The 14969-nt window shown below is 39.2% G+C and overlaps 1 protein-coding gene across 14 annotated transcripts in view; it reads left to right on the top strand.

The window, feature by feature from the left end:
• The window catches only part of R3HCC1L (R3H domain and coiled-coil containing 1 like), a 125282-nt gene extending 113125 nt beyond the window's left edge, over nucleotides 1-12157 (top strand). For all 14 annotated transcript variants that reach the window (XM_074382720.1, XM_074382722.1, XM_074382719.1 and 11 more), the window contains 4 exons: nucleotides 1641-1711; nucleotides 2611-2706; nucleotides 3203-3343; nucleotides 11351-12157. In XM_074382720.1, the coding sequence (XP_074238821.1) occupies nucleotides 1641-1711; nucleotides 2611-2706; nucleotides 3203-3343; nucleotides 11351-11418 (376 nt within the window). In that variant the 3' untranslated portion in view covers nucleotides 11419-12157. The remainder of the gene's footprint in view (nucleotides 1-1640; nucleotides 1712-2610; nucleotides 2707-3202; nucleotides 3344-11350) is intronic.
• The last annotated feature ends 2812 nt before the right edge of the window (nucleotides 12158-14969 follow it).

Genomic DNA, 14969 nt, shown 5'->3' on the forward strand with positions numbered 1-14969 from the left:
GTTCTATAACTGACAAAAAGAAATGGTGAATGAATCCTGGAGGATAGTTAATCCCTGCCATAAACTTTAAACGTCTAGGTCAGTCTTATTAGAATTAGGTTAAGATCCAGGATCAGAACCTGTTCAACATAAATTTCATAATAGATTTTTTAAAAGCAGTCAGTGGGATCAAATCCCGTTAGAACTACCTTAGACTGTCATTATTAATAACGATGATTCTTAAAACCAAGGATAATTTTATTGATGTCTAGAATTTCCTGAAGATTAGTTAACTCTTACAAACTGTTTACTTCCCTTTGCTTTGTTTCTTGATAATCTTACCTGTAAGATCATTTTTCTCTCAAATTCAAAAACATTCCCCAAAGAGAATAATTTTAAAGGATTATGAATTTTTGAAGTCTAAAAGGCCCTCTAGAACCCATCTGTGATTTATAAAATGGAAAAAGAAAAAAAGGTCATGGTACAAAAGCCTATAATAATGCCTGTGAGTCAAATTCCAAAGTCAACTTCATGTTTTGATCACCATTTTCATCAATATTAATATTGATGAACATTGCTATTAATAATAAAAGTAATTAACACCATTGATTTATTAGATGCCTATGAAGGGCCCAACACCATCTTCTTTGGCTTGTCATGGATGATCTCATTTCCATTTTCACAACAACTCTGGGGAGCATACTTTGCTCATTTCTACAGATAAGCCGAACTAGCTTCAAGAGAGATTAAACTTGCCCAAGGTTTCAAGGTGGCAGAACCTTGAGTCCATGAGCATTTTTAAGCTCTTAGCTGAAAAAGATAACTGTTATATCATCATCCTGACATTCCTTGTGCTCACTCGGTAGCTCTTCTCTCTCTCTCTCTCTCTCTCTCTCACACACACACACATACACACACACACACACACACAGTGTTTTTCTAGTACTTACATGTTCATCCTTTTGATCCTTTCTAATCTGGTCTGGTATTTCTCTTATCATGATTTCCTTTATCCTGAATTTTTCTGACTTTGCCACACAATTCTTTTCTATTTTTTCTTATTTTTTTTAACCTCCCTTCTGCAAAAAGTGAAGAATAGATCAGCCTCTCTGCTTATAGTTACCCCTTTTTCCCCATTACTTGACTTTTAAAAAAAATAAATAAATGACATCTTGCAGTATAATCTCTCTCTCCCCACCCCATTCTCTCATTCTCTTTCTGTCTCTGTCCTCAAGGACAGAGTTTACATTTGCATTAAATCCAGGTGACCTTCCCTGCCTACCTACTCCTCTTATATTCTACTCCTCCTCTGCTTCCCCTTTCCATTTCTTCTCATTCCCTGCCCATAAGAACATGTCTTGTAAATAGTGCATTAAATACTTTACATCCCCAAGGGACTTGTGAGGATTAATTAGTTGATGTCTATAAAATGGCTGAGAACGTAAAATACTCCTGGGTAGTTCTTTATGATGGTATTATTGCTTTTAAAATTCAATGGCTTCTTCTGTCCTCCAAGCTGTTTTTTGTGTCATTATCCCCATTCCACCTGTGCACTCGTTGAGTGTTTCTATCTTGTGAAATGCTTTATGAGATTCTATTTGTGAGATGTTTCATAAAGGTAAATTTCATTTTAGGAAATAAAATTTTTTTGTGTGTTGCAGAAAGAAAGGATTTGATATTAAATGGGTGGATGATACACATGCCCTAGGAGTATTCTCCAGTCCAATTACAGGTATTCACCCATTGGGTTTCAATCTTCCTTTCTTACTGTTCATTTTCTCATGCTATTTTTTCTGTTTCCCTTCTATTTGAGCAAGTTGGCATTTTACTCAGCCAGTGTAGGCAATAGGGCAGATACTGGTTTTTTTGAGGTATAGTACTTTGGTACCCATTCTCCCTTTCCACCTTAGTTCAGCGGTATTTGGAGAGAGAGAGTCAACTCCTTCCAAAGTCATTTGTACATGTAACTGTCAGTCATGATAGTATGTAAACAGATTAAGGTAGAGATTTAAGAATCCATTGGGGCTAAATCTTAAAATATTGGTAGTTTTTTTCCCCCACCATCCCAGGCAAGTGAATTTAAGTAGCCCTTTAACTTATCTAGTAAGAAATTGTAACACATACTCTCTGAATAGATGATTGGGCCTTGTTATATACCATTGACCTCATGATAGATCTGATATAGTGGCATTCAAAGAAAGTAGAGGTGTTGAAATGTTGGTTTCTGTCTGAACCACCTAGAATATGGGTCTGCAGAATTATTCTATAAAGGCCCAAATAGTAAATACGGTATTTTAGGCTTTGTGGAGCATCAGGTCTCTGTCACTACTGAACTCTGCAGCCATAGACAACATACAAACCAAATGGGAATGACTCTGCTTCAGTAAAATAGTAAAATTATTTTGTAAATAAATATAAAAATGGGTGGTTGGCTGGATTTGGTCAAAGAACCAGTTTGCTGATACCTGATCTAAAATAGTTACTGCCACATTGATCCTCTAGATCTTACTCTTTTGCTTGTTTTGAAAAAACAGCGTAACATATAGGAAATACCAAGAACTATCCCTAGTTTTTCCGTTGCGTCACTCTTCTTCATGTCTTCTGCTTCCTTATATTTATTCCTCTTTGCAGCTCGTGATGCGTTGGGTATTAAACACACCATGGTGAAGATTCGTCCCTTGTCACAGGCCACAAGAGCAGCCAAGGCCAAAGCTAGAGCTTATGCTGGTGAGTCTATAATCTCTGGGTTTTTTCTTGTTGATGGTGGTATTGTTCTTTCCAGCAATTTATAGCATCCAGACATTTAAAGACATATCACTTTTATTTTTAGTGTTAAAATAAGTATGTTTTTAAGAAAAAAAATAAAAGAGAAATGACCGTGTTGGAAATATGGCATCTGAGCAGCCACTTGGAGAGTGTGAGAACTAACTATAGGCAATGCAGCAACCAGTTTCCGATGACATCCCTACCTAGTTTACCTCTGGGTTCAGCTGCCTGATAGAGTCACTATAAGAAATTGTGTTAATGCAGATAATGAAGCCAGGGTTGTTTGTGCTTTGCCATGTTAATTTCCTCTGATCGTCATCTATCAGGCTTATATTAATTACTGCTGATGCAGCCCTTGTTAGTCTATTTTGTCTGTTAATTACTGAGTTAAATCACTTGAAGCTGGAGTGCTCTCTCTTCTTTTCTCCTTCCTACTTCCTCCCTTTTTCCCATTCAGAGTTCCTCCAGCCAGCAAAGGAACGTCCTGAGACTTCAGCAGCCCTAGCCAGAAGGTTAGTCATCAGTGCCCTTGGGGTTCGAAGTAAGCAGAGCAAAACCGAACGAGAAGCAGAGCTCAAGAAACTGCAAGAAGCCAGAGGTGAGCTGAAAGGATGGTGTTCTTCTCTAGTCCCTTAGAGCTCACTGTAAGGCACGTGTTTAAAAAGAAAAAAAAAAAAAGAATGAAGCACATTCCATTTTGTCATTGCTGTTTCCTAGAAGCCTCCCAAATGTATAGAAATTTTCATGCCTTATGTTCAGGAGAAGACATTTCAGGATTTGTCTGCGTGTTTCACACACCAGGACATCCTAATCCATGCTCCTCCTGTTGTTTTCCAAGTGATAGGTTTGTTCTTCTCAGCCCATCCATGGCTTTTCCTACAGTTTTCCTCTGAGAAAAGTTTTTCTGTGAAAACATAGTAATGTCCTAGGCAGAAAACATTTGCTGTGGTTTTACTGGGCCACGATTGCCATGATATTGCCCTAATGTTATCAAATAGTTTAGATCTGAGGTAGAAGACAAATTTAGGAAAAGCCAGCAACTGACATCGATGATAGCAACTGTGGGAGGTATTTGTCTTTTAAAGACAGTTCTGAGTGGCTCCATTGAAATACATCTAGATTTGCCTGTCTTCTGATTATTTTCTAGTATCCAAGAGTTCTCAGAAAAATACTTCCCCTGATCCACAAGCAGAGTTTTTCTTTCCTTATAGTTTGGAGTTGAGGTTAAAATCTGTCTCTCTCCTCTATAGGCTATTGAATTGTATGTAAAGACTTAGGACTACTGGGTGGCACTTAAGTACTTTTTATCAACTTTCAGGCTTTAGACAGTCTCATTGCCTTAGCCCACAATCTGTGGAATCTGTGAAGGCAATTTATTCTGAAAATTCCACTTACTGAAAAGTTAACTTCATTTTTCCATTAAACGAATTGAAGTTTCAAACTCCTTGTTTATTGCTGGTCTAACAAGGCCATTCATACTGCCTGTCCTTTCTACTTTGGTGATAGCAGGCAGCTTGTGGACTCTCAGCTGCACTGGCCAGATAACCAGTGACAGAGTGTGTCATGGCAGGTGCTAGAGTCAGAGTTGAACCCAGCTAATTTTTGAAACCTTAATTATTATAATGAGGCAGTTTTGATGGTTTCCAATTATTGTTTACTCAAGGCCTCCTACAGACTATAGAAACATAACCAGATTCCTTGGGTTTTTATAGATGGCAGTAACAGAACTAAAGATGAATGTGCAGTGTCCTTAATCATTTGTTAATTGGTTATCTCTGAAGAAATGATTTCTGTGAGATAACAGTGGTATCTGTAAAAGGGGATATGACTCCCTTTGCCATGTTATTATGCCTCTCTGTGGGTGTTTATCAAATGTATCTCTACGGATCCTGCAGCAGTTGTTTTGCGTGGATATCAGCTTGAGTATTCCCTTCTCTTTCTCTAGGTGCATCAGCATGCAGCTCCACTTGAACTATTTGTTTTAAATGTCTGGCTATTCAGTGATGCAATTAGAAATGAGACTGTTGGCTAAGTGGGGACCCTATTGCTTTTCTAAAGAAGGCCTTTATTCGTGAATAGAGACCCACTGTGATAAGTTCCTCCTACCTGCTGGTGCTGAGGCTGTATGGATTGTAGAGGACTCTTTATTGTGCTCCAGAGTGCTACCACTCTTTGTATCTGGGAAATGCATCTGGAAATTTTCCTAATGTATCTCTTTCTGGCATCTTTCTGTTTTGGGCAGATACTCATATACTTGCCTGCATGGAGCCCAGGCTTTAAAGATTTTTTTTTGTGTGTGGAAACTTAAAAGTACTGTTTTAGGTATTTAGACTCTGGAATCGCACTTCCTGGGTCCACATCTTAGCTCTGCCATTTACTGGCTGTGTGACCTTTAGAGGGTAGGTAAGTAACTTACTCACTCTCAAGAGGCTTCTGTTTTCTCATCCTTAAATGGAACTTAAGCGAGATAATCCAGGAAAGATACTTAGTGATCTTCAAAAAGCCTTAGGTACTCTCTTGCTCCTGTTTCTATAGGCCTGTAATGAGTTATATGATAGGTGTTAGCTGCTGTTGTTTTTATTAGTAACAATAGCAGTGTCATTATATGATGAATCCAGCACAGATTTCAGTGCATATTTTTGTCATTACTCTTATTTTAAAATCCCTATAATACGCTATTAGCTCCATTTGACATTCACTGAGCACCTGCCCTGTGCAGAGCTTTGTGTTCCCTGTTTAGGAAAATTAGAAAGATGGCAAGATTTTGTACCTCTTCTTAAGCTGTGCAATCTAGTGGAGATACCTGCTTTGAGTAGGGAAGAAAATATGTACCTTTTTTAGGTATTTTAAGCAGTTGTTTTTCCTCTCACTTCAGTTCTGAAGCTTTTAAGATTAAAAACCATAAAATAGTTTTTGTTGATTAAAAGGACAGGAAGGAAACTCCATCATAACTTACAGGTTTTGATGATACTGTGTTATGATAACTCTGCGATACCATCTTGAGTTTAGAGCTGACCCAGAGAAGTTAACTAGCTGGACTAAGGTCATCCAGCTGGTAAACTGAAAGAGAAGGCATCTGAATCTAGGAATCTCTGATTAAAACCCATGCTGCTTCTGTAATACTGTAATCCCTCTTGAAGGACTTTTGGGATTATTGACATTTTTCCCGGAAAAAAAAATACTTACATAATACAATTGTTAAAGTCTTCAGGAATAAAGTATGACAAACTTCTTTTGTTAACTGTACCAATGATTAGCAGCTTTTCACTCTCAGAAAAATCTTCCTTAGGTCTAACTTAAATCTGCATGATAGTTTAAACCAGTATCCTCTTGTTTTTTCCTTAGTAGAAACAGAGAATATCTGTGTACCATTCTGTTCTAACAACTTTAACTATGAAGATTGTTTGGAAATGAGGAAATCTGGGCTCTGATAGGGCTTTTGCCATTAACTACCTGTGTGGCCATGGCCAAGTCAGCTGTGGACACACAGCTAGTTAACGGCAAAGGCCCTGTTAGATACCTCTCTATGCCTCCCAGCTTCCAGCAAAGTAGAATTACTCCTCAGCTTACCTAATCATAGAGAATTTTTTGAGCACAGCGTTAGTTAATATATATAAAAATGTTTGGAAAGTGCTTTTACAAATTTAGGGTACAATTATTGACATGACTGTTGAGAATTTAATGTTCATTATAATATGAACTTGTAATGGCAAATATGTATTATATACTGCCACTCCACTCTTCATCCATTACACATGGCAGATATTGCTAAATTAGTCATGATATTCTTTCTTGGTGAGTTTTGACGTGACCATTGCCCAATGGTCAGAATTAGCATGGGAATTGAAATCTGTATATTAACCTGTTATAATATAGTATGATGATCTCTCAGCCTTTCTTTCACCTGCCTGAAGAGTTCTACTGTCTGGCAACAGTGCCTGGTACATGAAAAGATACTCAATACATGTTCATTGACCAAATACATGGATGACATTGGTTACTCTTAATTTTTCTTTGTAAATCTTAACTCTACTCTGAATGCTTTTAAGTCCTCCATATTTTTTTTATAAAACCCAGAATGTGAAACCTTCCTAATCAATGAATGTTGAATTTGTGATTTTGAGTTTTAAGTACTTTTCTGCTATATTTTCCCCTCTGCTTTGATACTTTATTTATTTATTTATTTATTTATTTTTGAGACAGGGTCTTACTTTGTCATCCAGGCTGGAGTGCAGTGGCATGAGCACACCTCACTGCAGTCTCAACCTCCCAGGCTCAAGCAGTCTTTCCACCTCAGCCTCCTGAGTAGCTGGGACTGCAGGCATGTGCCACCATGCCGGCTAATTTTTTCTTTTTTGTAGAGATGGGATCTCTCTATGTTGCCTAGGCTAGTCTCAAACTCCTGGACTCAAGTGGTTTTCCTGCCTCAGCCTCCCAAGGTGCTGGAATTACAGACATGAGCCACTGTGCCCATCCTAAAATCACATTTTAAAGACCAAACTCAGGGCGGGGCATGGTGGCTCACTCCTGTAATCTCAGCATTTTGGGATGCCAACGCGGGCGGATCATCTGAGGTCAGGAGTTTGAGTCCAGCCTGGCCAACATGGTAGAACCCTGTCTCTACTAAAAATACAAAAATTAGCTGGGTGTGGTGGCATGCGCCTGTAGTCCCAGCTACTCAGGAGGCTGAGGCAGGAGAATTGCTTGAATCTGAGAGGCGGAGGTTGCAGTGAGCCAAGATTGTGCCACTATACTCCGGCCTGGGTGACAGAGCAAGACTCTGTCTTAAAAGATAAAAAACGAAATAAAGACCAAACTCAGGAATGTATATAAAATTTTCCCATGTTCCACTCATCCAAATACTTGGTTCCCACCTAAAACTGGACATATAGATATCATTACCTCTCAGAATAAACTACCTTCTTAGTTTCAAAGCCTGCTACAATTTTATTTAATTTATTTTCATTTTATTCTTGAAAGTAGGTGATTAGTTGACTGGTTCTGAAAGGCCATTTTGGGTCACAGGGCTGAAAGGCAGAGTAAGTAAACAGTAATCTGCTCACCTCGTTTCATTGATTAAATCACCAAGAACTTCAAATCATCTCTGTAAGATAGTAATAAACTTAATCACAGTTGCTACCTTCTGAAAGCCCTTTTTAGGCTTTCCATTATTCTGTCTTAAAGAGCAGTGCAGCATTGCAGATTCATAGTCTAGGTCTTAGGGTATTTTTTTGGTGTCTTTTCTCCCCTAGTATCTGAAGATCATTTCTAACCACATCTTTTCATTTTAATGTGATTTTTTTTTCTGTGATAACAGCATTTACTCATTTTGTGGTGTCAGTTGCTATTTAATAAACCTATTACTTTTACCTAGTTGAGTGATGAAAACATTAACCTAGGGCTTGCTAACTGATGAGGTTACCAGCTGTTGCTAAAATAAATAATACAGGGTTCCTTGTGTTGACACTTAATATATTGATAATTATTCTGCTTTCCAGAGTTAAATGCCCCCTTTTGGGATCCAGACTGCATTTTCCATATATTATAATTATATAAATATTCAGTAAACTTAAAATCTAAAACATAGCTAAAATTAAGAGGTTACTTAGATTACTTCTTGATCTGTCTGTGACTCTATAAAAGAAGGCAATTAGATTAGTTTGATCAGACATGTTCTTCATAAAGCATGTTGTTTATTGTTCTGTAGGTGGCTACAGTAGATTTTGTGATGATTTTTCATAGGCCTAGAAGTAAATTTTGGAAGTCTTTAATTTACATCCTCTTTCTTTACTTTTTTTTTAAAAAAAAAAAAACATGAGACCAAACTGGCCCTTTTACAGTCTCCAGTGCTTTACATTCTCTTGAAAAGTAAAGTCTTGACTGCAAAGTCTTGTGATTGCGGTCAACTCATTTGATATAGTCGTTTCTGTTGATTTATTTATTATATTAGATAATGAAAGTTTTCCAGGCCAGCCTATGTGATTGTTTTAGGTTAATCATTTTGTGCTGAATTTTCTATTTTTTCTTAGTTCCTTGCCCTCATATCTGCCGTTGGGCTTTCTGTTTACTTAGTTGATTCTTTTTATTGTTGGAGGTAAAGTTAGTAGGAGCTTTCTTTCATGCAGTTTATCAGCTATTTTCTGCTTTCCTTTCTCTTTAATAAAGGGACATGTTTCTTTGTCTATCTGTTAATTTTTTATTTTTATTTTTTTCCCTTGTAGATATTTTCAGATGTCAGGATAGTAGACAGTGTGCTGGTGAAGAATTAAGGATCTGGGTTCCAGACTCAGTTCCATCACTGGCTGTGTAACCTTAGGCAAGTCACTTAAGCTTTTCAAGCTTCTGTTTCCTCATCTTTAAAATGAAGAAATTATTTCCAACCCTGACCTACATTTCTCTATTCTACTCGTGTTCTTGTATTTCTAAATTTACAAACCTCACATTTTCACTATTTCTTTGTGCTTCTCAATTTCTCTTCCTACTCTTACTAGTTTTTTTTTTTTCATATGACTTAACATTAGAATCTATTTACTTCTTTAGAAAGTGCTGGGAAATATTTCAGGCCAGGCACAGTGGCTCACGCCTGTCATCGCAGCACTTTGGGAGGCCAAGGTGGGCAGATCACCTGAGGTCAGGAGTTCAAGACCAGCCTGGCTAGCATGGCGAAAATCTGTCTTTTCTACAAGTACAAAACAATTAGCCAGGCACGGTGGCACGTGCCTGTTACTCAAGAGCTACTTGGGAGGCTGAGGCATGGGAATCGCTTGAACTCAGGAGGTAGAGGTTGCGGTAAGCCAAGATCACACCACTGCACTCTAGCCTGAGTGACAGAGAGAGACTCCCATCTCCAAAACAATAAAGGTTCAGAATTGAACTTTCCCGATTGTAGAAAGGTAATATGGTATCTGTGTTTCATAGCACCAAAATCAAACACATTAATATTTCTGCAGCAGAATGTATGACTGTTTACATTAAATGGGATGTGTAAAGACTGTAAGTGGCTTCATATCATTTCAGGTTAGATTTGCCTCTATCAATGAGTTTTGGCCCCAAGCTTTAAAGAAAGCAATAACTTTGTTTTCAGAATTGTTTTGATTTTAGAATTGTGTGTTATGGGCCAGTCATATTTTTCTACTGCTCTTGGATGTCTGTTCATATTAGTTTAATGATTTAAGTTTCACACCTTATTGAAAATTTGGAATTCTAATAATTTACTGGTTTCTTCATTTTTCGTTGGAACATAGAACGAGATTTTGATTGCTTTCATCCATTGCGTTTGGATCCCCTCTTAACTTCTCCATGTTTGCAACAATCAAGACCATGCTGTCTTCCTAAGAAATTCTGGAATCCTTTCGACAAGCCATTTATCCTTCGTGTTGTCTCTTAGAGAACCCCAGTGCAGTTCAAGCCTCCCTCAGTTCCAGGGCACTCTACCAGCCTTCAGTTTGCAATTTGCAGACCACTGTTTTTTTGCCTCTTGTAACTTTCCTGCTGTATTCAGATAATGCCACAAGATGGTGCCCAAATAGCAGTGAATTTCTTTTTCTCACATTTCCAAGTGCCAGTCAGCTTCATAACCAACTTCTTTGCCCTTAAAGTACAGTCAAATGTAGTATAGGAATGTTGTAAGGGATTTTACTGATTAGGAAAGATAGAATAGCAAGTGTTTATTCTAAAATTCATCTTGATTTCTGTAATCTTGGTTCATGACTTGCCCAGTCTTATACAGACATTATAAATTTGGAACAATAACCCTTGGAAGGAAGCATTTAGGCTTACCATCTCTGATGTAGGTTTATCACCATTTTATGGTGTCAAGATAAATGACTAGCCATGAAATTGGAACTGTTATTGTGTCACCTAAAGGAGTGCTTGTGTCACCACAGTGCTGTGTGGTCTGCATTTTCTCAGACTGTGGTGAAAGTGTTAAATGGAGAACCAAGCTTCTATATTAAAAATTGAAGATGGATTATCCAGATTTGTACATTTTTTGTTTTTAGAAATAGTTTTAGTTTTCTCTATTGGAATTGTATATTCCAGAAGATTTCTGGCCCCTGGAAGTGGTCGGAAGTATTGAAATTTGGTTTGCCTCTGAAATATTTTTTCAATAAAGTTGTAGAATTTTTTTCAATAAAGTTAATATGAGTAAAGCCCAGGGGCTACCACTTCCATTTAAGCAACAAAATAGAAGAATATCAATAACATATTCTTCATACCTATTGAAATATTTATAATGATCAGTAAGCTGGGAATAACGGGCAATTGTGTTGAAGCACTAAACATAGTTGAAAAGTAGAATTTAAATATGTATTAGCAAGACTAGAATCTGAATCTTACTGGATTCTGACTTATTCCATTTACTTTTAGTTTCTGTTAGCCTCAGATGTTTTTTATTATATAGTTATAAATCTAATGACTTACAGTAGTTATCATTTTCGCTTACAAAGCACTTGGGAAGTGAAAGGAATTAACTCTTGGAATCAGCTAAGGGAGACCAGGATATCCACTTGTCTCATGACTAAAGTTTGCCTTGTAATTTGGATTAAGGGAAAGTCACTGGTTATATGAAGTAGACAACCACATTTAACACTGCTCTTATTTACAGAGAGAAAGCGGTTGGAAGCCAAGCAGCGGGAAGACGTCTGGGAAGGCAGAGATCAATCTGCAGTTTGAACATCACTCATTGAAAGGGATAATTTCATGAATCAGAAAATGTTTCCATAGTCTTCAGATAAGAGGATCTTTCCAGAGCTCCGACTACATGCAGATGTGCATGTTAAAGAGATAAAGTGATCAAGACAAGGACTGACTGGGTATAAGAGGAAGACAGACTCCTGTCTTCACTCCTAAATACAGTACTTTGGAATCACCCTACTATGGCGGGCACAGCAGGGAGCCATCAGCTAGGAAGAAACATGGAAGATGTGACTTCCGAGAGTCCCCTGGACACGGCAAGTCATGTTAGCGTGGGTCACACATCCAAGATGTTGAAAGCAAATACAAAACAGAACAGAGGATTTAAACCTGCAAGGATGGGTGATTTAGGCCCTCCAAAGACAGAGCATTCCTTAGTACCTCACAAGACAGAATAATACTGGAGGCAGAGTAGGGGGCGGGTAGGGAGCAGTTAGTACAAAGAGGCAGAACAGTGTCTGGTTTACTTGGCATACACAGAATCTACACTGCCAGTTCCAGAACTCCAGAGTTGGTGAACTATAGCAGATGTGGGTATTTAGACTCCAGAATTTATACTGAGCTCAGTGCCTGGGCTGCTGTAGCTGCATTGCAGCCAGGGGGCATGCCAGCTTCATTCCTCCGGGTAAACCAGCCTTGGGAGCTGTGTGCCAGTCCCAGTGTAAGCAGCAATACTGTGCTGTAAGAGGGAACATTAAAGCCCGTTTTATGACATGTACCACTCTGGCGTTTGTCGGTTTTTGTCCTTCCAACAAAGAAATAGAGAACAGCTTTCTTATCTTCATGCCTATAATGCTGTGCGTGGGTTAAATGGATCTGTTGTTTTTGTTGAATTCCAGTGAGTAGAGAATTGATCATCTCTCTGCCTCAGTATACTACAAAAGTGATTATCCTGGGACTGGTATATGTTAGCTCCTCTCCCCTTCATGTCCTCCTTGTGCACCCTCATTCCAACCTTTTTCTTGCCTTCTGCCATCTCTGCGAATCTGATATCCTGCAGAAGACATCTGGCACACCAGCATGTTCTTGGTATGATCTTCTCAGCCTATGCCAGAGGTACCTGGCAAGCAGCACCAGACCATCCGTTACAATGACGGGCAGCCAAGATAAAATAAACACCTCTGGGCAGTGAGAGATTTCCTAAAGGATGTGGACAAGTCAAAGCCAACAACTCAGGCTTTATCCATCTCCTGTCTGCATTCTCAGTGTTTTTGGAAAGTAGGTCTACACTGAAGAAATGGTAGCACGAGAGCTTAGGATGCTGATGTGGCAAGAAATAGGGTCTCATTGTGCTTTCAAGTAGGGCGACAGCCTCATTGTTTAATGATTTAGAGCCCATGACAATGATGGATTATTGGCATTACTTAGAACATGGTGGAGTAGGGCTGTATTCACATGTTTCTCAAATGATGCTGGTCTTGGATATTGGTCCTTACCTGATTGTCCCCGCTGCTATTCAGATATTTTAGCCCTCTCCCAGCTCCTCAGCATTGTTTTCCTCATTCTTGGTCAGTTCTGCTACTGTCCTTTGTTCACGTTCAGTGACTCTATGGCAAATTTAGGGATTAAATTTTTGCCATGGAAAGAACATCAGTCAAACAAGCCACTCGTCCCTATAGAGTTGTTCTTTTGACCCTCTGTCCACTAGTACTTTGTCCAAATGCCCCTCTCTTTGACCTATAACAACAAGACTTGTGCTCTCTGTCTTCATGGAACAGACTTACCTAAGATAGGTCTGTTTGAACAGTATGGCTCCCTTTGAAAGGAAATGCAGGGGATGGCAGCTTGACTTCATCCTGAACGGTAAACCTCTGAGGTTATACCTTTCCTCTATTTTGATTCTTCAAGGCCAAGAGTGACCTTGGGCAGTACAAAAGAGATGACTACTCCTGTCACTTGCCTATGAGGATGCTTCTTTCTGGCTACACTTTAGCTTTTAAAGGCATTGTTAATAGTAACATATAGCCCCATGTGTATTACCCAGTTTTCTTATAGTCTTGATGATTTCAGTCACTTACTTGGTTCTCATTCTAATGCTGTATGCTAGTAGCCTATCCTTTTTTTCAGCCAGTAGTCAGCCACCTCTGACTTTCAGGTTTATCCTTATAACCAGACCCAGAGAAAGGATTTTTTTTTTTTTTTTTTTTTAATTTTAGCCTACACTTAAATTATGGAGTGTTGCTGCTTCTACCAGTAGTAGAGAATGTGCTTTTTAGTTACATTACTCAAGTATTAGGATTGATGCACACTAGCTGGAGGTAAGGGCTCCTGCTATGGCCCAGCACAGACTATATTGAGGTTTTTAAGAAGGGAATTAAATCCTTGGGCACATCCAAGCCATGTTTTCTCAAGCTGAGTTAGCTGGAGAGCACCCTGTAGCTGCCGCTGGCCCCTTTGTTAGGTATTCAGGAAGACAGCCAATGCACTCTGCTGTGCATATGTGTTGAACATCTAAATCTCAGGATTACCTGGAATTTAGTAGAAAAGTACATTTCTCATGAGTTCTGATATGCTCTTCATAGAGTGAAAGTCTTTGTAGAATAAAGGTAAATTAGGCTTCTGAAGAGTAAGCTGACATTTTTAGCACCTTAGTTTCTCTGAGGCTAAAGTATGCTGAGGTGAAAGTCTTGTGACATTTTTTATTCTATTCTGCCTGGAATTTGGTGGTTAGTATTCTGTTAACATTCCTCATCTAGTTGTAAGTCATGCCAACCACCAGTCTTCCCATGTCCTTCCCTTTCAGCTCAGAGTCGTAACAGCACAACCCTTGTATGGCCTTTTCCAAGAATTAGAACTGGCTGCACCTATCAAACGTGTGATGTGGGCAGCAAGACTGAGACCAGAGCCAGTGGCTGGCTGCCTGGCCTGCTTTTTTAGGCCCTCTTAGAAACTGGATCCAGCAAGCAGCTGTGGGGAACCTCCCTGCCTGAATCTAGTCATCAGTCACCACATGCTCCCCTGCTAGCTGCACATTCTTTCACAGACCATTAGCTGCATGTGTGAGCATAATGTTGTTACTGTTTGGGGGATGTTTGCTGGATCCAACAGGAAATCAGTCCTTCCCTTGTTTACCTAAACTGCCATGCCAAAATATAATGCTCCCTCTGCCTAATGAAGGAGATGAGGGAGTTGAGAAGAGGGAAGGTCGGGGAGAAGGAAGAAAGCACTTCTTTGTATTCACAGAGGGTTCCCCAGAACATGTCCCTTTTTATTCCCTAAGGAGGGGGTAGCTCTTGTGATGTGGTGGGGGTAGTGCTATTGTAAATGTGCTCCATCTGCTACCATTTATTTTGGCTTTGCAGCTTTGATTATAAAAGGTTACAGTCCTCAGACTTTACCTTTCCTGCCCCTATCCTTCATCCTTAACCTATCTAACCTGTGTTTCAGCTCTGAGCCTGGGGAGGCTGGCTGGGAAGCAGGCTCATGTCTGATTGGAGAAATGTAGATGGGTAGTCATGAGAAGCATGTGTGCCCTGTGCATCCCAGGCCCTGGCTCCATGGGAGGGAAAGGGGCTGTGGTTCTGGGGTAT

The sequence above is a fragment of the Saimiri boliviensis genome, chromosome 12 (genome assembly GCF_048565385.1).
Source record: "Saimiri boliviensis isolate mSaiBol1 chromosome 12, mSaiBol1.pri, whole genome shotgun sequence".
Lineage (NCBI taxonomy): Eukaryota > Metazoa > Chordata > Mammalia > Primates > Cebidae > Saimiri > Saimiri boliviensis.